This window comes from Geotrypetes seraphini, chromosome 11, assembly GCF_902459505.1.
Source record: "Geotrypetes seraphini chromosome 11, aGeoSer1.1, whole genome shotgun sequence".
Lineage (NCBI taxonomy): Eukaryota > Metazoa > Chordata > Amphibia > Gymnophiona > Dermophiidae > Geotrypetes > Geotrypetes seraphini.
The window spans coordinates 64,434,767-64,457,480 of record NC_047094.1 but is presented as its reverse complement, the minus strand read 5'-3'; the positions used below and the strand labels follow the sequence as shown (position 1 = coordinate 64,457,480).

The following is a 22,714-nucleotide window of genomic DNA, read 5'->3' as shown; positions in this document are numbered from 1 at the left end:
CTTGTAGGGTATTTCAAAGTTGAGGGGCTACAACTGATAAAATGTCATGCCTTTTGGATCCTATTATATACCTGATTGTAAAACCGCTTAGATAACCTTGATAGGCGGTATATAAAAATCTAATAAATTTGAAACTTGATATGAAGGGAGGGGACCGTCAGCAATTTACGAAAATTAGTTTTCACCCACCCTCTGTACAGAGGCATTGTCACCATCTTTTATCTGCTGATTATCCTCTTCTTAGTGACAGCATAGTATGTATGAAAGTTAATGGAGTGCAGGTTCTTCAGGGTATTCTCGCAGGCAGGTGCTACTGTCACATATCTCTGGGACTGATGGTTAACTAAGTATGGATAATGTACAGACTGGCGGGGGCAACAAGAACTAGAGGACACTCAAAAAAATTGAAGGGAGATAGTTTTAGAACAAATGCTAGGAAGTTCTTCTTTACCCAGAGGGTGGTGGACACCTGGAATGCGCTTCCAGAGGGGGTGGTTGAGCAGAGTACGGTTTTGGGTTTCAAAAAGGGATTGGACGAATTCCTGAGGGGTAAGGGAATCCAGGGGTACAATTAGAGGGTTACTATACAAGACAAAATGCTCTTGAGTAATAGATCACTACAGGTCATTGACCTGGGGGGCCGCCGAGGGAGCGGACTGCTGGGCATGATGGACCTATGGTCTGACTCGGCAGAGGCCATGCTTATGTGCTTATGTGCTTATGTACATGCTTTATACTCACTTTTTGCTGGCTCTTTGGTTGCTGGCAGTTCCTCTGCTATGTTTGGAAGCAGTTTGCTGCCTTGTGACTCTGTTTCTTTCCTTTCTGGTTGGTTTTGCTGTGCTGAGAGCTGGGAGTGTTTGCTCTGCAAGTTCCCAGGTTCTCCAATGATAGGGGACGGGTATACCTCCTGCAGACGCCTAGGATTTTCAGGTCTGAGGAGTCGGGTCTCCTGCAGGTTTCCAGGTTCTCCAATGATGGTGAGCTGATGGAGCTTATTTTGATTTCCAGCTTCTCTGAGGCTGTAGGGCTGATGGACTTCCTTCAGGTTCCCGGGTTCTCCAATGAGAGAGAACCAGTGGAGTTGATTTCGATTCTCAGGTTCTTTGGAACTGGGGAGTTGGTGAACCTCATGCAGGTTCCTTGCATTTTCAGGGATAGATGGCTGATGGGTCTCCTGAAGGCTTCCTGGTTCTCTGGGTCTGGGGTGTATGTGAGTCTCCTGAAGTTTCCTCCGTTGACTGTGCTTTGCAAGCAACTTTTTCATGATCCTTTGCTCATGAACCTCTTGGAGCGTATTCTGAGTTGTGGCAAATGTTCTTTGTAGTAGGATTTGATTCTGTAGCTGCTCCTCAAGGTAGGCCAGTTTGGCTGCTTGGCTCTGAGTCAGGGTCTTCACTTCCTGCATCTCTCTTTGCAGGGCCTTTCCACTGTTCTTCAAGGTCTCTATGCCACTCATCTGACTACTGAGTTCTTGTGTCAGATTGGACATGATGGAGCTCTGCTCCTTCTTGTCTTGTGTGCTCTTCTTCTCCTCTACCAGAGCATCTCCTATAGAGGAGATTCTTAGCTCCAGCTTCTTGTTGTTCTTCTGTAACTTTTTCAGCCAGGTTTTAAGGCTGCTGAGCTCATTCTCAGCTGCTGTATTGGACATATTGATGGTTAATGTCAGGTCCTTGAGCTGCTCGGTCAAGCTGTTGAACCTGGAGTCAATGTTGTATGAGACATTGTAGTTCTCAGCAATTTTTTGCAGGCGCTGCAGTGTGATGTCTTGAAAGCGACGGAACTGCAAGAACAAGGAAAGTATCTGTTAAGCAAAGGGCCCTACAGTTCAAACATCTAGAATTGTGACCTGTCATCTCACCTACAATCAACTGTGGATATTGCAGAGCCAACTTAGCTGGTAGAGAGCAAGTTGTATCCTCAGTCATACTTAATTACAGGAGATAGGTTAAAACTTTCTTTAAAGAGGCACTGAGTGCATATGACCTGGAAGGCATTGATGGAAGGGACCCAGGCTCTGAATTTGCAGGAGATAATTTAGCTTGTGCATGATTTCTCTATGGCTTCATATCTGGCTGTCATCGGGGAGCCATTATGCATTCTCCTTATTCATCTGTTTAACACTGTCACAAGCTCGACACTAGTGTCAGCCTTGTGCCAGCTAGAATTACCAAGAATACCCCTGTAAAGCTAGTCAGAGCTGATCAATGTACAATCAACACTCCAAGCACAAGAATAGTTTCTTGCCCTGACCTTAGCCACAGCACTGTTGGTAGAGAAGTACCTAAACCCAAGTCTAAATTAGAGAGTTGCGCGGGGACAGAAATCCCGCCCATTCCCACCCGTCCCCACCAGTATCCCACCAGTCTCCGCCCTTCCCTGCCAGAATCTCCTCCATCCCTGCCCATCTCCATGAGTAATCCCCTCTGTCCCCGCACGTCCCTGCAAGGAATTCCTTCCGTCCCCCCCTAAAAGTTACCTGTCCCCCCAAAAAGCAGCAATTACTTCTGACAGTTTTGATTTTTTTTAAAGGTCTTAGTTTATTTAAACCAACAATAAAATAAAATATAAACAAATAACAGTGAACAGAAATAAGAGATGCATACATCACCGGAAAGAATTAGAATAGACGTTAGGTCACAAAGTAAGACTGTAGGGTCAACCATTTCTTGTTAAAATAAATAAGAGTTGGATAAGCTCATACCTGTAGAGCAAACAAATCTGGTCCACCATCTCTCATAGGTAACTTGTGAGAGGTCCTTCCAAGATCCACAAATGATTTTTAATGCAGCAATGAGTAAAGAATCAAATACAGCATCAAAATCATTTAAAGCAGAATTGAGAGAGGCATTTTCAGGACAATGGTTGCATAAGAAAAATGTGCAGTAAATTTAAAGACTGAGCAGATCATATTCCAGACTTCAGTCTAAAATTTGAAGATGGCGGGACACTCAAACAGAAAGTGTTTAAGGGTACCAATATATACCAGGGTACAACCTGATTCGACAAGACAGAGAGGGTAAGTTAGGAGGTGGGGTAGCACTATACATCAAAGAAAACATTAAGACAACCAGGATCACGGATGTCAAGTATACTGGGGAATCTATCTGGGTAAACCTGGCCAGAGGCGGAGAAAAATGCCTGTACCTTGGTGTGATATACAGACCTCCAAGACAATCGGAGGACAAGGACGCAGAACTAATTGAAGACATTGAGAATATCACCTTACGGGGGGAGGCTGTACTATTAGGAGACTTCAACATGCCTGATGTAGACTGGAACACACTATCAGCGACAACTTGTGATAGCAGGAGGATATTAACGTCCATGAAGGGAGTACGGCTCAAACAAATGGTACTAGAGCCCACTAGGGCCCAGGCCATCCTGGACCTGGTACTTACGAACGGGGAAAGTGTCTCAGAGGTCTCGGTGGGAGAGACGCTAGCCACCAGTGACCATAACACGGTATGGTTTAACCTTAAGAAAGGCTTCCCTAGATCACAAACAAAAACAAGGGTACTCAATTTCCGGGGCACTGACTTCGCACGCATGGGAGATTTCGTCTATCAGACGCTGCAGGTTCAAGAAGTAACTACTAATGTGGAGGCTATGGTCAACCTTGAAATCGATCCTTCATGAGGCAACTATCCGCTACATAAAATCGGTAACCAAACAACAAAGAAAAAAGAAACCCCAATGGTTCACAAATGAGGTATCGTGCCTCGTCAAGGAGAAGAAAAGAGCATTTCTCTCATACAAATGCACGGGGGAAAAAGAAGCAATCATTGAATACAGGAAAAAGTCTGCAGCGGTCAAAACAGCAGTCAGGGAGGCCAAAATTCGTATGGAAGAAACTCTAGCAAAGAACATCAAGAAAGGGGACAAATCCTTCTTCAGATACATTAGCGACAGGAAAAAGAACGCAAACGGGATAGTACGCCTTAGAACACCAGACGGGAATTATGTAGAAACAGACTCCGATAAAGCCAAACTACTGAATGATTACTTCTGTTCAGTCTTTACCTGTGAAGCACCAGGGCACGGGCCTCGGCTAGCAGCAAAGCAAGGCATGGAAGACCCATTTCAGAAGTTTGAGTTCACACCAGCTGATGTTTACAAAGAACTGTCAAGACTCAAGGTGAACAAAGCCATGGGACCGGACAATCTGCACCCAAGAGTGCTCAGAGAGCTATGCAATGTTTTGGCGGAACCATTAGCAATACTCTTCAATCTCTCCCTAAGCACGGGGAGAGTCCCCCTGGACTGGAAAACTGCCAACGTGGTTCCTCTGCACAAAAAGGGTTGCAGAGCGGAGGCCGCAAATTACAGACCAGTAAGTCTCACATCAATAGTGTGTAAACTCATGGAAACTCTACTTAAAGAGAAATTAGACGCGATATTGGATGATGGGAATCTGAGGGATCCCTGTCAACATGGATTCACTAAGGGCAGGTCATGCCAGTCCAATCTCATCAGCTTCTTTGATTGGGTGACAGGAAAGCTGGACTCGGGAGAGTCTCTGGACATAGTATACTTGGATTTCAGTAAAGCTTTTGACAGTGTCCCACACCGTAGACTATTAAACAAGATGAAATCGATGGGGTTAGGTGAGAAACTAACGGCGTGGGTCAACGATTGGCTGAGTGGAAGACTTCAGAAAGTGGTGGTCAATGGCACCCTCTCTGAGACATCGGAGGTGACTAGCGGTGTGCCGCAGGGCTCAGTCCTGGGACCATCCCTTTTTAACATATTCATAAGGGACTTGACCCGAGGGCTTCAGGGTAAAGTAGCACTGTTCGCCGACGACGCCAAACTGTGTAATATAGTGGGTGGAAGCAATCCCACGGATGGTATGACGCAGGATCTGATCAAGTTGGAAAAATGGTCCACGACATGGCAGCTGGGCTTCAACGCTAAAAAGTGTAAGGTCATGCATCTCGGCAGCAGAAATCCATGCAGAACATACACCTTGAATGGAGAAACACTAGCTAAGACTTCAGAGGAACGGGACTTGAGAGTGATCATCAGTGCAGACATGAAGGCTGCCAAACAAGTGGAGAAGGCCTCATCCAAGGCGAGGCAAATGATGGGATGTATCAATAGAAGCTTCATCAGCCGCAAACCTGAAGTCATAATGCCACTGTATAGAACCATGGTGAGACCTCATCTAGAGTACTGTGTGCAATTCTGGAGGCCACATTACCGTAAAGATGTGCTTCGAGCTGAGTCGGTCCAGCGAATGGCCACTAGGAAGGTCTCTGGACTCAAGGGTCTCTCATACGAGGAAAGACTGGGCAAATTGCAGCTGTACTCTCTAGAGGAGCGCAGGGAAAGGGGTGACATGATTGAGACTTTTAAGTACGTCACAGGTCGTGTCGAGGTAGAAAACGATATATTCCTTCCCAAGGGACCCTCGGTCACAAGGGGGCACCCGCTCAAACTCAGGGGAGGGAAATTTAGAGGTGACATCAGGAAGTATTTCTTCACAGAAAGAGTGGTGGATCACTGGAACAAACTTCCGATGCAGGTAATCAAGGCCACAAGCGTGCTCGACTTTAAGAATAAATGGGACATCCACGTGGGATCCCTACGTGGGTCGAGCAGCACTCAGACTTAATGGGGTGGGTCAGTGGAGTGGGCAGACTTGATGGGCTGTAGCCCTTTTCTGCCGTCACCTTTCTATGTTTCTATGTTTCTAATATGAGTATTACAAGTCCAATAATTCTTGAAGTAAGAGGAATCAATTACTTAAAACCTCAAAGGGGTACAGCTGTTTAGCCAGTGAAAGCTATTTTTATATCTGGTTGTTATCTCTAGTCACATCTTAAAATGCCCTATGTTATAAAAAGGTTATAAACAACATCATCACTGGATGAATATTATGTTAGTTCAATGTAAGGTAGAACAACTCCTGTCCACCCATTTTGGGCTTCAGCCCACCCCCCCCCCACCCCCAATTAGTTGTGAGGCTATGCCACTGAATAGAATACAAGATCTAGGTCTGTCTCCCCAACTGATGGATGTACAGCAATCAGCAACTGAATGGACGGAACATTAGGTAGACCTCGAGAACTCCAGGGAACCCCGGTTCCATCCCCGTGGGAGTCCCGTGGGCCTGAGGGGGATCCCCATGGGAGTTCCGTAGACCTGTGGGGTTCCTGCGGGACCCTTGGGATTCCCGCAATCCCCGTTCCTGTGCAGACCTCTAGTCTAAACATAGCCAGGAAAAATAGGACTTGGCCCTTTTAAGCACATCTTGGTTGAAGTTGCTGGCTAAGTAGGTAGAAAGGCAGAGCAGAGCAGCAGCTCTCCCCTGCGCAGGGTTGGGCATAGCTCAGCAGCTCTTAGGGTTCTTGAAGCCTGAAAGCCAGAGTTGAAAAGGCAGCCCAGGAGAACAGACTCACAAGGAGAGGCTCTGTTTCCACAACAGCCTGAGGATGTGGAAATGCAAGGTCCTGAGGAAAATTTTCAGTTAGCTCAGGATAATGTTCCAGAACCCATGGAGGTTGTTGACTCACCTAAACTTCCACTGGAGAAGGCAATGTTTCCAGAACTGTTTCCAGTTCTGTTGGGACAATTACTTAAGAGTTGTTGGTTTTTGGGTGTTTTTTTTTTTTTTTTTTTTTGCATTTTGAAGCTATGTGGTTTTTATTTTGAGAACTGAATATTTTAACAAGCCAGGGAAGCTGTCTAAAGCATAGTGGCTTGTGGACTCTGCAGTTGTTTTGAAGAAAGAAATTGATGTTACTGTGATTGCTCTGAAAATGCAATGTGTTAGGTTTTTTTTTAACTTTTACCCTGATGGCTGGACTATGCACAATATGGCTGCCATCAGAGGAAAAGAAAGCTGAACTGAGCCAGCCCAGGTAGAAAGCTAACCCAAGTTCTGTTTGCTAGTAGCATTGTTTTGTTAACGATTTCTTTTGGCTGTATACAGTCATTGAAGGAGATTCGGGGGGATAGATTTGCCCTGCCATTTTTTGGAATGGGATTTAGGGATGCATTTTTTAATTAAATGAATACTTTGGCAAGTCCATTGAATCTCTCTTCTGCAGCTCTGAGGAGCCGGTCTCTTACTGTGCAGTAGTCTTTGGCACAGTTAGGGAGAGGGCCATGTGAAGTTTGGTTGTAATGTGTTTTGTGCTTTTGAGCTGTTTTTGGAAGAACTTTGATTTTTCTGCAATATTCATGTGGGAAATGTTCTATGAACTGTGAACAGTGAAGTCCACACCAGTGGTGAAAATTAATCTCGCATGAGAACAGATAAGGCCCTGAGCTTTTATTAGCCCAGGGAATTTGATTTTTGGAAGCCATTCTGAACTCTATGTTTTGCCAAGTTTTGGGTTTTCCTTGTTGAAGTGCAGTACCTAATAAATGTATCTCTGTGAAAACTTACTTCTTGGGGCCTGACTGCATGACTGTTTGTTTGTTTTTTGTAAGCTCACCAGTACAGGGACTTCCTCCGTATTGGGGAAACATGCTGGGGCCTATGCTAAGAAAATGCTAAGAGGCATGTGCTGTTCCCTACCATAGTCCGAGGGATGGCTGTGCTACAACACCCATGTTGCTTTAATCATTCCCATAATAAATGAGAATCCCTATCTTGAATGGGATTGTAAGCTCTGTAGATGTTTAGTAGCCAAATAGAAATGATAAATAGTAGAAGTATATTCTTGCTATATTCCTTCTCATCTCTTTCTGACTGGCAGTTGCCAACTACAGCTTTCCTCCAACATTTTTGTGGATGGTGGCAACTTTATGCTTGGATATTCAATGCCAGGCCATATCTGAGCACCACTATTGAATAGCAGGGTTTGTGATGCAGCATTCCTGATCAAAGTGATACATCAGAGGAAAGGCCCTGCCGGGGCTGCCTGCAAGCAGCTTGATTTTAGTGGCTGCCTCTGCTGACCGGCTGGTGCTTCGGGTAAGGAAGAGAGAAAGAGGGAGGGGGAGGGGGGTTCATGGTTCAGGACCGCCGCCACCATCGCTTCTGCTGCTTTGGGGAGGGAGGAGGGTTTGCAGCTCAGGACCACTGCTGCTGCTGCTTCGGGGCTTGCTCGAAGGCTGCAGGGAGTGTGGGTTTGCACTCAGTACTGCTGCTGTTACTTTGGGGGACTTTCTTTTTTTATCCCGATCAATTTTGAAAACTGCCCACCTCCCCTGCTAGTAAAACATGCAGTGATGATTCTTTAAGTTTGTATGGTTGCTGCTCTCTGCCATCTACCCCTCTCTCCTATCCTAGGCCATGACCTAGTTTGCCTAGTGGTTAACTCAGCCCTATCTATGTTGGAAAGGCAACCAAGAAGAAAATCTTAGGGCAGCAGAAGATCTCATCTGACTCAAGCCGCTGTCCTAGGAGTAATTCATCCCTTAGGACCAGTTACATGTATCCAGGGAAGGATTAATTCATCGAGAGCCCCTAGGCACACAAGTATACTGGGCACCCTGCCCCGCCCCTACCCCACCATGCCTCGCCCCCATGTAGTTACCCATTTTCTTATTTACTTCTTTATTGCCACTTTATTTCTTTTATTTTAAAATTCAAAGCTAACAACAAAGATTATCATACCAATGCCAGTGTACAGTTTTTCTTCTATGCAACCTCCAAACATCTCTGAACAAATCCTAGAACCCTTCCTTCCTAGATGAAGAGATCTTCAGCTGGCAGGGCTTTGGGAAGCCCACCAATTTATATTTTGCATATAGGTAGGAACAGTGTTCTCCCTAGGACCTTTTAGCGGGGCGGTCCGCCCAGCTAATTTAGATGACCGCCGGCTGCCATCCATCACGAATCCTGCAGCTGCCGCCGCTGCTCAACATTTTAAAAAAAACCCACACCTCTCATCGGCTGGAGATTTGGTGCCTTAGCTCGTAGTGAACTCATGCTTCGGGGCTTTAAGGTGTGCGTGCCGGCTTCCCTTCTCTTCGCTCCGGAACAGGAAGTTACGTTCCGGGGGGGAGGAGAAGAGAAGCATGAGTTCACTACGGGTTAAGACAGGAGACAGGCAGGAGACTGGTCAACGACGGATGGAAGCTTACAACTTGCTTCGGGCCTTCCTCACTGCCGGGTCCTGCCTACTTTCTGTTTCCGCGAAGGCAGGACCTGGCAACGAGGAAGGCCCGAAGCAAGGAAGAGCAGCAAGCTGTAAGCTTCCCTCCGTCGCTGACCTATAAAAGATAGGTCAGCGATGGAGGGAAGCTTGCGACTCTGCCGATTCAAAGATGACATGAACTTCATTCAGGAGGGCAATAATAACAGTCACTGTACTATGGTCTTTCCGAAAGGCTGCTTGTCGTGGATATGGAGCATGAGTTTGATCTGCAAATTATGATAATTGTTCAAAAAAATGCTCTTTCAGTCAACTTGGAAAGAGAGCACAAATTGGAGATAGATCTATAGTTATTAGGGGCAGAATGATCCCAAGAGTTGGATTTGAGGATTGGATGGACAAGGGCTTTTTTCCACATCTAATGATAAACTAACATTAATCAACAGACAGTTTTAACCATGAGGAAGGGTCCGGATCTAAAGAACAAGTTGTACTTCTCATTAAAGAAAGGATCTTGAATAATTTATCCAGAGACTGAAGTGAGAAAGATGACCAGTTTGATAGGGGCAAGGTTCATGAGGTAGAAGTAGTAATTGATGGAGACTGAACTACGAAAGAATCTGTAGAACATGGTTTCATATCTGTTGAAGAATTTGTTGGTAAAAATTAATGTCTAAATTTAGTAACTTTATTGAGAAAGTGATTCCCTAAAACATCAGCTGAGGGAAACAGATTGCACAATGCAAGGTAAGAAGTGAGTCTTGATATTAATGAAAAAGACATCTTGGGGGGTTATCAGATCTTGCATCCTGCTATTTTTTTACTATATTCCTTTTGAAAGTTTCTACAGGCTTGTAGATCAGAGGAATTATGTTGTTTATGCCAAACTCACTCTGTACTGGTGTTTCAGGAGGTGAAGACTGCTGTGATACTAGGACTTTTTGCGTGTTGTATTAGGAAAAAATGACTGAATAGGGGCAATGGTGTTTAAGGCTGTTTGCAGGCTCTGATTCCAGCTAATAAGGTTAGTAAAGATGGGTTACTGGGCTAGATGGACTATTGTCTGACCCAGTAAGGCTGTTCTTATGTTCTTAGAAGTTTGCTCCTCAATGGGTAAAAAAAGGAAATCCACAGGATAGAAAGAAAGAAAAATAAAGGGGACATTCTATATACAGTGTTCTTTCTAGGGCCTTTTAGCTGGGCACTCCGTGCGGCTAATTTAGTTGACCGCCCGGCTGCCATCTCTCGCGAATCCTGCCACTACTGCCGCTGCTAAACATTAAAAAAAAAAAAAGTTGGAGATTTCCCGCCTTAGCTCGTAGCGAACTCATGCTTCGGGGCTCTAAGGTGTGTGTGCTGGCTTCCCTTCTCTTCCCTCCGAAACAGGAAGTTATGTCCCGGGGGGGGGGGGGGGAGGAGATGAGAAGGGAAGCCAGCACGCATACCTTAGAGCCTTGAAGCATGAGTTCGCTACGGGCTAAGGCAGGAGACAGGTCAACAACATTGGGAAGCTTACAACTTGCTGCTTTTCCTTGCTTCAGGCCTTCCTCGCTGCCGGGTCCTGCCTACTTTTTATTTCCGCAAAGGCAGGACCCGGCAATGAGGAAGGCCCGAAGCAAGGAAGAGCAGCAAGTTGTATGCTTCCCTCCATTGCTGACCTATAGAAGATAGGTCAGCAATGGAGGGAAGCTTGCGACTCTGCCGATGGGAGGGATGGGAAGAGAAATGCTGCTGCTGCATCCAATTGGGGAAGGGAAGAGAAGTGCTGCTGCTGCACCCAATTGGGGAGGGGAGAAGGAAGACCAAGGAAGGGAGAGGAGAGGAAAGAGATGCCAAGACCATGGGAGTGAAGGAAAGGAAAGGAGCTACCAGACCATGAAGGGGGGGGGGAGAGATGTCAGGGCATATGGGGGGAGGGGGAGGAGGCAAATGCCAGACCAGGTGAAAGGAAGGAAGGAGAGAAAGGAAGGAAAAGAGATGCCAGATAATGGAGTGGGAGGGGGAGATGGAAGGAGAGGGGGAGAGATACCAGGGCATGTGGGGAAGGAAGGAAAACTAAAAGAGACAAAATGCCAGACCAGAGGGAAAGAAAGGAGAAGAGGTTCCAGAGAAGGAGGGAGAGGGAGAGATAGGAGGGAGATGCCAGGGCATGGGGGAGAGAAGGGAAGGAGATAGAAATGCCGGACCATGGGGTGGAGTGGGAAGGAAGGAAGGAAGGAAATGAGAAGAGAGCGATGCCAGAGCATAGGGGAGGGGGTGAAGCTGAAATGAATCATGTACAAAGGAGAGAAAGGGCACATGATATACAGTTTATTGAAGGGACATAGAAAGAGGGAAGATGCCATATGGAACAGAGAGAAGGCGGACACTGGATGGAAAGGGCAGAGAGGGTGGACAGTGGATGCAAGGGGCAGAGAGAGAGAGGGCAGAGGCTGGGTGGAAGGGTCAAAGAGAGAGGACAGATGTTGCATGGAAGGGAGTGAGGACAAATGCTGAATAGAAAGAAGAGAGCGAAGAGAAGATGATTAAAGCAGAAACAACAAAATGTAGAAAATCGATTGCGTTGCTTTTGTAATCTTTTTCTTCCTGCCTCCCCGAGCCAGGTCAGGCATGTACAAGCCAATCGCTGCCTGGCTGGCCTGGAACTTCCTCTCTGATGTTAGAATTGACATCGGAGGTGAAGTATTGTGAGTCCGGCGCTTGTACGTGCGTGGCCTGGCTCGGGGAAGCAGCAGGGAGAAATTGGCGTGGTGGCTTGAGGGGTAGGGAAAGAATTGGGGAAGTGGAGAAATTGTCGCGGTGGCTTGGGGGAGGCAGGGGGAGAGAGAAATAAAGACAGGCAGGCAAGGGGAGAGAGAGAGATAGAAAGACAGAAATAAAGAAGGGGCAGGGGGCAAGAGAAAGAAAGACAGGCAGGGGGGAGAGAGAGAGACAGAAAGAAAAGGGGAGGGGCAGAAAGGCAGAAAGAAATATTGGATTTACAGTCAGAAGAAGGAAGTGCAACCAGAGATTCATGAAATCACCAGAGAAAAAGGTAGGAAAAATGATTTTATTTTCAATTTAGTGATCAAAATGTGTCCGTTTTGAGAATTTATATCTGCTGTCTATATTTTGCACTATGGCCTCTTTTACTAAACCGCGATAGTGGTTTTTAGCACAGGAAGCCTATGAGTGTCGAGAGCAGCACAGGGCATTCAGCGTAGCTCCCTGCGCTAAAAACCGCTATCATGGTTTAGTAAACGGGGAGAGGGTAAATTTGTCTATTTTTGTATAGTTGTTACTGAGGTGACATTACATATTTTAAAGTCATATGCCTTGACCTCTGAACCCCCCTCCCCCGAATACAATGATAATTAACATTTTCTCTGCGTACAGTGTGCTCTGTGTTTTTAAAAATTTTATTTTTGGTAGATCATTTTGACTTGGTCATTTTAAAAAATGTTCACAAGCCAAAAAAGTGTGGGCACCTCTGCTGTACTGTCTTAAAGAAAGATTTGGCCTCTGAAAGCTAACTGAAAAATGGATTAGTCCAATAAAATGGTATTTTCTTATTTCTCATTTGTTTTATTTCTATTTGTTAATTTGTAAAGTGGTGATTGTTATGTAGCATTTTTTTTCAAATTTACATCTACTGTCTTTATATTTTGCATAGTATTAGGGGACGTGTCTCTTTTTCTGTGGTGTTGCATTGTATGCAGAATCTGATTTCTTCGCTCAGTTTAACTTTTGTCTACATAGTTCTATTTTTAGTTTGTGATTATTCCATATTGGGCGAGGGTGTATCTGTGTTCTGTGTGTATGAAAAGGACATGGCTTTCTGTTAGCATCGACTGTACAGGATCAATTGACTGTGCAGAATCTGGCTTGTTTAGTTTTACATTGAGTGTGTTGGTGTTCTAGTGCTCACTGCAGTGTTTAAGATGCTATCTTTTCCTAGGTGCACCCTTGTGTGACTCATGGATTATTACTAAAAACATCTTTTTTATATAGAGGAAGGGGTTGTTTAAAAAATGATCAGCACTGGCTATTATATATACTAGGTACGCCACTGGATTTAATGACCCTATTCTAACTTTATTGTTGATGTAGGTGTTGTCCCCCCCCCCCACACACACACTATAAAGAATTAAATTAAAGTTGTATTAACATCAAGCAGCTTTCAAATGACATTATAAGCAAATAAAAATAAAATATTTTTAATACATTGCTAATTATTACCTGCATCTTTACCTAAACTGTTTTGCCCTAGCTCTCACTTTGCACTACAGCAAAATAAAAAAGTAGCAGATAAAGATCAATCACACAGGTCTCCTTCAAGGCTTAGTAACACCTCTCCATAAATTATGTGGAAGAGGTCTGGAAGTGGGGATCACATCTATTTCATATCCTCAATGAGACCTCAGGAAGGAACCTAGTGATCAAAATATTATTAGAGGTGCTGTAGAGCCATTTCTTGTATGACTGGATGAGCTATATTTATCTTTTTTTTTTAGTTTTTTAAATTAATGCAGAAATAAATGGCTAGACTGAACCTTATGACTTCATTAATGTATTTCCCTTTTTTAAACCTTTATACCATTTGAAAGAGAGTAAATATCTAATTAGTCCCTTCTAGAATTGGATACTTCTCAAATTTAGTAAAAGTATTCTGGCACAAGTGTCAAATCTTAAAAAAGGAAGTCATATTGAGCATTGGAAAATAATACTAATTAACTAATAAAAATAGTACACATTTAGGGCTCCTTTTACTAAGCTGCGATAGCGGTTTTAGCGTGCGCTTAGCGTGTGCAGAATTGCCACATGTGCTAGACGCTAATGCTAGCATTGAGCGGGCGTTAGTTTTCCCGTGTATTGCGGGGTTTGCACGTGCTAAAAATGCTAGCGCACCTTAGTAAAAGAGGGGGTTAATTTTCCCCACCACCAAATTTCCCCATCCTGCCCCACCCGGCTGGAAAAAATTTCTGGGGAGAACACTGGGTAGGAGGCATGAGCCATGGCGGGAAAAAAATTTAGTGCCCATCATTTTATTGGACTAATACACTTCTCACTTAGCTTTCAGAGGTTAAAACTTCTTTCTTCAGATCAGTAAACTATACTGCTGTTACAGTATCCCTCTCCTGACCTGAGGAAAGGAGTTATAGTCTCTGAATTAGTAAAAAAATGTATTAAAATTAGTTCAATAAACAGTATCATCTTATTTCCATTTTCTATTAATAAACGATTATCAATACAGCTAAAATAATACCTTATCCTAAAGCAAAAATAAATAAATAAATCAAATAGAAATTTTTTCTACCTTTGTTGTCTGGTTTCTGCTTTCCTCATCTTCTCATCATTCTCTTCCTTCCATCCACTGTCTGCCCTTTCTCTGCCGCTGTCATATGGCATCTGCTCTCTTTCTATACCTCTTTCAGAAATTGTCTGCTTCTCCCTTTCATCTCTCTTCCCCCCCCCCCCCATTGGTGTGGCATCCATCTTCTTCCTTTCCCTCCTCCAATAGTCTGGCATCTCTCTCCTCTCCTGTCCTTCCCTTCCCTCTCCCACACCTCCGTGGTCTGACATTTCACTCTCTCCTCTCCCTTCCCCCCACTTCCATCAGCATCTGCCCCCTTTCTTTCCCTCCAACCCAATTGAATCCAGTATACTTCCCCCTTATGTCTCTCTCCCCTTTCCATACACACCAATTCCATCAGCATCTGCCCCCTTTCTTTTCCTCCAACCAAGATCATGAAGGGCATAGAGAGAATGGAGAGGGACAGATTCTTCAAACTTTCGAAAAATAAAAGAACAAGATGGCATTCGGAAAAGTTGAAATGGGACAGATTCAAAACAAATACTAGGAAGTTTTTCTTTACCCAACGTGTGGTGGACATCTGGAATGCGCTTCCAGAGGGCGTAATAGGGCAGAGTACGGTACTGGGGTTCAAGAAAGGATTGGACAATTTCCTGTTGGAAAAGGGGATAGAGGGATATAAATAGAGGATTATTGCACAGGTCCTGGACCTGTTGGGCCGCCATGTGCGTGGACTGCTGGGCACGATGGACCTCAGGTCTGACCCAGCGGAGGCATTGCTTATGTTCTTATGTTAACCCAATTCCATCCAGTATCCTCCCCCCTTATGTCTCTCTTCCTTTCCTTGCACACCAATCCCATCAGCATCTGCCCCCTTTCTCTCCCTCTACCACCCACGCTGCCCCACCACTCTTCCGTACCATCCTTCCCACCACCCTTCTATACCACCCTGCCCCCTTTCTCTCCCTCTACCACCCTTCCATACCACCATGCCCCCTTTCTCTCCCTCCACCACCCTTCCATGCTCCTTTCTTTCTTCCCCTCCAAACATTGCAGCTGCCGGCTCTGCCCTCTGAGCTCCTTTGCAGAAGGCAAGAGGTTATCGAGTAATTTGATGTTTAAAAAAAAAAAGTTGACTGATGACAGAGAGAGAAACTGGGGTGGGGACAGCAGAAAGGTAGTGGAAGGATACTGATTATTAGGGCGACAAAGCTTCTTCTCTGCAAAGTGCTCTGTAATGGTGATCAAGATAAGAACTTACACAGCTGATGCACCATGAGCATGAATAAACAAGTACAGAGGGGCGTGTGATTAGACTTGGCACGAGCTCCAGAAAGTAGGCACAGCAATTACAGACACGGCCGGATCTGTTTCAGGAAGGTCCCGCGATGCCTGCGTCTGCCGGTCCATCCCCTTCCAACGTCACTTCTTCCGGAGCTAGTAAGTAACGTCGGAGGGGGATGGACCGACAGACGCAGTCATCAAGGGACCTTCCTGTAACAGAGCTAGCCGCATTGCCGTCGATGGGGGGAGGGCCATTACTGTTGATGCCGGGGGGGGGGGGGGGCGTTGCTGGGGGGGAGGCCGTTGCTGTTTTAAAAAAATGGCAAGGTGAGTCGTCCTCCTTCAGCGGGCCCCCCTCACAGTTTCGGGCCCTAGGCAAGTGCCTAATGGGCCTATTGATTAATCCGGCCCTGCATGTATCCCCTCTTCTTCTACATGGCCAGTTCAGTAGTATCAAGGACCACCCTCAAGTGCATCCTGAGCACACACTGACCTGGGTTCCTTCACTCAGGGCCATAGTAAGCACCATATAGACAAGGTGGCCACCACTGTTCCCTCTAAGCTGAGTGAGAGTCCTTCACCTACAGTCCTGCCAGTAAGGGGTGGGTGCTGTTTCAATGTCATATTTTCAGTAGTGAGGGACAGGCAAGCTCTGCAGGACTCCAGGAAACCTGCCTGTCCACAGTGAGTGAAACACAATATTGAAGCACCTCCTGTCACTGGCTGCAATGCAGTTGGAGGACTCCCATTCAGCTTAGAGGGAATAGTGGCAGCCACACTGGGTGCAAGAGAGGCAGGAGTGCCAAAATTGCATACCTTTCATTGCCTCCCCTTCCCTGCCTAGCTGCGATGTAGCGAGTGGGGTGGAAGTTCAATTATGTCTTCTAAGGAGAAAGGTAGTGACATCTTTTGATATGTATTGATATAACATATGAATAGTATTGCCAGTTTTATAAGTTGGTTTTATGTGGTTTGATATTTATAAAATTTAATTTTTGTTAATTTTCTCACTTATGGCCTTTTTACATGTTATCTATTGTGGGTTCTGTTCTTTGATTGCTTACACATACTGAAGATATAGACTGAGAAGAGGGTGGGGCAGAAGAAAACTCAGATTTTCATCTTTGTGTTGGTTGGAGTTGAGTTGAGGGTTGACCATGGCCTCACTTCCATTGTCTGTCACATTGGGAAGAGCAGCACCATCAGATTTCAGGCTGTGTTCTCATGAAGGGCTCCCAGCAGAGAAAAACAAACTGCTGTCAGCACTGGGACCTCTGGCATAGCTCTGTTCCCTATGAGCTTGAGAAGCAGAGTACAAAATAATTTTGTAAAAGAGTTGTTGCATGGTTTGTAAAACCCGAACATCTGACTGACGGTTCTCATGAGCAGACTTGTATAGACAGTCTATACTGAAACCATGCAGATATTGCACAGTTATACACATATATGTAAAAAGGATATTATAATTCCTGTATGACCCTCCCTTAAGACCCCTTTTATATGCAAGTTGTGTCACTCATGATGAACATAAGAATAGCCTTAGTGGGTCATACTAATGGTCCATCTAACCCAGTAGTTCGTCTTCATGGTGGCCAGTCCAGGTCACTAGTACCTGGCAAAAACCCAAATAGTAGCAACATTCCATGCATACAACACTGTCTTATCTATCATAATAAAACCCTTAGGGCTCATGCGCACTTCAAACTCTGTGATCCCTGCCTCCGTGATCCATGCTTCCATGCCACACATGCACAGTAGAGGTTTGCAACGCGTGCGGCGGTAGAGCCTTTGGCGGTTTACGGTGCGTGCGGTGGTTTCCTCCAGCTGACTAAGGAGACTGCGGAAATGTGCGTGCGGCGGTTTCCCTATTGATACAAGGAGCCTGCGTCGGACCCTGCCATGGCTGCTTCATTTTTACAAGGTAGTTGTGAGAAGGGGGCTGGAGCTGAAGCGTCTCAGTGCACGAAAATCAAAGACAGACAGGCAGGCAGGGGGCAGGAACAGAGACAGACAGACAGCAGCCAGGGAGAGAGAGAGATAGAAAGAAAGACAGACAGACAACGGCCAAGGAGAGAGAGACAGACAAACAGACTGCGGTCAAGGAGAGAGAGAGAGACAGTAAGAAAGACAGATAGACAGAGGGCAAGGAGAGAAAGAGACAGAAAGAAAGAAAGACAGACAGACAAACAGCGGGCAAGGAGAGAGAGAGACAGAAAGACAGACAGACAGTGACCAAGGAGAGAGAGAGAGACAGAAAGAAAGAAAGAAAGACAAACAGACAGAAAGCGGCCAAGGAGAGAGACAGACAGAAAGAAAGACAAACAGACAGACAGTGGCCAAGGAGAGAGAGACAGAAAGAAAGACAGACAGACAGAGGCCAAGGAGAGAGACAGACAGAAAGAAAGAAAGACAGACAGACAGACAGCGGCCAAAGAGAGAGAGAGACCAAAAAAAAGACAGACAGACAGCGGCCAAGGAGGGAGAGAGACAGAAAGAAAGAAAGACAGACAGCGGGCAAGGAGAGAGAGAGAGACAGAAAAAGCCAGACAGACAGCGGTCAAGGAGAGAAAGAGACAGAAAGAAAGCAAGACAGACAGCGGCCAATGAGAGAGATAGAAAGCAAGACAGACAGCGGCCAAGGAGAAAGAGAGACAGAAAGAAAGACAGATAGTGGCCATGGAAAGAGAGACAGAAAGAAAAAAAGACAGACAGCAGCCAATGAGAGAGAGAGAGACAGAAAGAAAGAAAGAGACAGCGGCCAAGAAGCGAGAGAGACAGAAAGAAAGAAAGACAGCGGCCAAGGAGAGAGACAGACAGAAAGAAAGAAAGACAGATAGACAACGGCCAAGGAGGGATAGAGACAGAAAGAAAGAAAGAAAGACAGATAGACAACGGCCAAGGAGGGATAGAGACAGAAAGAAAGACAGACAGCAGGCAAAGAGAGAGAGAGAGAGACAGAAAGAAAGACAGACAGACAGCGGTCAAGGAGAGAGACAGAAAGAAAGACAGACAGTGGCCAAGAAGAGAGACAGAAAGAAAGAAAGACAGACAGCGGACAAGAAGAGAGACAGAAAGAAAGACAGACAGACAGCGGCCAAGGAGAGAGATGAAAGAAAGACAGACAGACAGCAGCCAAGGAGAGAGACAGAAAGAAAGACAGACAGGCAGATATTGGCCAAGGAGAGAAAAAGAAAGAAAGACAGCAGCCAAGGAGAGAGACAGAAAGAAAGGCAGACAGACAGCAGGCAGGGATAGAGACAGAAAGAAAGAAAGACAGCCAGCAGGAGAAAGACAGAAAGAAAGGGGTCAGGGAGAGAGAAAGAAAGACAGACATACAGAAAGAAAGAAAGAAAGAAATGCCTAAGTCTACACATCTATTTTAGCACCTGTGGCGATTTGCGTGCAGCAGTTTCCCTTTCGCCTGCAAAGAGCCTATGTTGGACCCTGCCAGAGCTGCTTCAGAAAACAGGAGACTTCTCAGATAAGCCAAAACCTTTGTGCTTGGGGCAGTGACCGATCTTGCATTGGTTTGGGTGAAGGGGTGTGCTGGGGAGGGTGCAACAGAAAATAAGAAATTTAAAAAAAAAAAATTCAGAAAACTGTTTAAAGCCTGGAAATCAACCGTACAAAGGATATTAAAGCTCACATGGTAAGTTTTCAGTAGATTTTGTGGCCTGTTAAGTCTACACATCTACACATCTATTCTAGCACCTGTTAATGTAACGGGCTTAAACACTAGTATAATATATTGTGCTTAACTTTGTTAAGCTATAGTTTAGCTTAGGATGGTTCACAAAGTAATGAAATACACAAAAATTCTAACAGTGGCATTCCAGATGCCACCAGCAGCCAGAAAACAGAGCACTGCAGATTTGAGAGTTACTACAAAGTCTATAAACAATGATTTTACAATTAATCATTTCATTTATAAACCTGCCAGAATTATTTTGCTGTTTCTACTGACTTGTATAGCTGTCAGCACTTCTGTTAGTATATCTTTACATGCTGACACTAGGTACGACCCCAGAATATCCATGAGATGTGCACAGGAGAGATTCCTGCAGTAGGCTGCTAAGGGCTGGATTCAGTAAGTGGCATGCAAAATTCAGTGCAAAAAAAAAAAATCAGTGCTGGAACAGTATCCCGAACTACCTACGTGAAAAATTAACTCTTGCAGACTTTAAGACGAAGTTAAGGACATTTCTCTTTCTTGATGCTTTTGAAACCTAACTTTCCTTTTAAGGGCAACCTAGAAAGATTTTACCATCAGTTTCCCTCCCTATCGTTTTTCTCCCTACATGTTTTCTTTTTCTTCATTAATTGTAGTTCTAGCCCTTCCTCCCCTTTTGTTCCCGTTTGTCAATGTTTTTATACGTTTTTGAAAAGTTGTCATTATTCCTGGTGATGTTTTGTCTTCTTAAATTGTATTTTATTTAATGAATGGTTTTAACGTTTTTGTACACAGCCTAAAAGGCTTGATTAAGTGGTATAAGAAATTTTAAATAAATTTGAAACTATTTATAAAACTGCGCTTAGCACTGATTAACTTTATGTGCCAGACTTATGCCTGCTGAAACCTGATGTAAATGCTGGCACCCAAGGTAGGCATGCTGAGACTGTATTCTATAATTCCACATGCAACTTTTTGGAATGCATGGCCATGCTTCCTTTTGAGTTATGCGCTAATAGAGATAGGCGCCAAGCCATATAGCACAATGAGCAGCCAGATACATGCACAAATTTGAATGAATGCCAATTAACATTAATAATTGGTTGTAAGTGCCAACAGCTGATATTAATTGGCTCACTACTCAATTAATTTGTGCATGCATAAATTTGGGTGCACAATTCTGGGCACCATATATAAAATCCAAGGGTAAGTATGTTTCTCACCTGATCCTCTAATCTTCTAAGTCTCTCGAAGAAAGGCTTCGCTCTGGCCTCTTGCTGGAAGCTGCTCTGAGCAGCCAATGTCAGGAGCAGAAGGCACAGTGAAAGATGCATGGTGCAGGCTCCCTACCTTCCAGAAGTCTGAATCACAGGGTTTGGCTCACCCTTGCTCTCTCTTTTTCTCTACCTTTTCTTTTTCACACTTGCTTGTTCTCTCACTGTCCCAGTTTCTTGACTAATCCCTTTTTCTTCTGTCTTCTTTCTGAAACTGATTCCTTCCTTCCTTCCTCGAACTGTCCCAGTCTCCCCACAGTGATTAATATCATGACCTTGTCTGGGATGAGTTTCAGGTTCTCCCTCCCTGCAGAGAGAAGACAGTCACCACTGATTTAGATGAGATTTTCAGACTTCAGGAGAACTCTCTGCTGCCAGTCTCAGCAGCCAAGCTACCAAGCTAGAGCTCAAATTACAAAGATGTAAAACTGAGAATCAGAGTTAAATTATGAGCATGTGTATGTACAGTATATGTCTATGAATATGCCTTCAAACGCAGGGGATATATGTGAAGTACAAACTCCGTAACAATAACAAATGTCACAATTAAATCTGGAAGGAAAAGCCTCAGAACACCCAGGCCTGTTGTTGTTTATGAATATGTACATGGCTGAAATGTGTGTACAGATAGAAATCCACACATGTTTATGTTATACAGCTGTGTAAGGAAGGTAGGTAGAAGGGAAATGGGAAATCTGTTCAATAATCTATGCACATCTGTTTTAGAAAATACATTCAAACGCTGTTCAACTCAGGAATTTCAATTTTACACATTAGTCATTTCCTATATTTGAATGAGACAAAGATTAGCTGCAAACGCTCAGGATCCTCAGACTCTGAGTAATTTAACTTCAAGTGGTTTAAATCCTCATTGATCCCGGCGAGATAGTTCTTGACATTACTCATTTTTCATTTACTTTATACATTTCTTTTTACTCTTTATAGTGGTACTTAGCTTTAATATGTAATCTTCCCCCTGCCGACGCATTTCGCAAGCCTTTTTCAAGGAGGGGAGGTACGCAATAAAGATAAACTAGCTTAGCTCTATAGCCGCAACAGTGAACAGCTAGTTTATCTCTATTGCGTACCTCCCCTCCTTGAAAAAGGCTTGCAAAACGCATCGGCAGGGGGAAGATTACATATTAAAGCTAAGTACCACTATAAAGAGTGACAAGAAATGTATAAAGAAAAGTAAATGAAAAATTAGTAACGTCAAGAACTATCTTGCCGGGATCGATGAGGATTTAAACCACTTGAAGTTAAATTACGGTACGCGGTGGTGGTCTGAGGATCCCTGAGCGTTTGTAGCTATTCTTTGTTTCATTCAAATATAGGAAACATCTCTTGTATAAAATTAGAAAATACATGACAGATTTTTGAACTAAATAGAACATTTGCACAGGCGAGGATCAACTAAATTTTCTTTAAAACTGTATATAAAAAGCCATTTTGATTTAGTTACTTTGGGCAAAAAAGAGACACTAAGCCAGTGATGGCTAACCTTTCTGAGCCCGAGTGCCCAAACTGCCGCACAAAACCAAAGAATTTCCTCAAAGTGCCAGCACGTCAATTAAACCTTAATAACAAGATTTTAGTATCTAAAAACTCTTTATAAAGTTGCCTGAACTATGTAACATCATTTTTAAAGGTTGGAATCTTTGAATTGTCAGAGAATCAATTTGATTCACAATCCTTTGGTTTTCATTTCAATTTATTGGCAATTTATAATGTTTTAATGATTTCATTCATGGGCCAAATACACACATACTTTTCTCTGTCGCCGCACTCTTTGACCAAAAGATTTGTAAGCCTGCAACCACGTCAAGGTAGACTCTTTCAGCAGCTCCCCTCCCTCCCCCTTACCTTTGTGGCCAAGTCAAAATGATCTACCAACAATAAAATTTTAAAACCACAAAGCACGGTGTACACAGAGAAAATGTTAATTATCATTTATATTCCGCGGGTTTTCAAAGAGGTCAAGGCAGATGACTTTATGCAATGTCACTTCAGTAACAACTACACAAAAATAGACAAATATTCCCCCTCCCTTTTTACTAAACCGCAATAGCGGTTTTTAGCGCAGGGACCTGCGCTGAATACCCCACGCTGCTCTTGAAGCTCATAGGCTCTCTGCGCT

At 44.3% G+C, this 22,714-nt stretch overlaps 1 protein-coding gene across 1 annotated transcript in view; it reads right to left on the bottom strand.

Moving 5' to 3' along the window:
* Nucleotides 1–20,819, bottom strand: part of PTX4 (pentraxin 4) — a 38,556-nt gene extending 17,737 nt beyond the window's left edge. Inside the window, exons 1-2 of the mRNA XM_033914272.1 lie at nucleotides 20,527–20,819; nucleotides 742–1,786 (exon numbers count right to left, since the gene is read on the bottom strand). Of these exons, the coding sequence (XP_033770163.1) occupies nucleotides 742–1,786; nucleotides 20,527–20,637 (1,156 nt within the window). The 5' untranslated portion in view covers nucleotides 20,638–20,819. The remainder of the gene's footprint in view (nucleotides 1–741; nucleotides 1,787–20,526) is intronic.
* Between the last annotated feature and the right edge of the window lie 1,895 nt (nucleotides 20,820–22,714).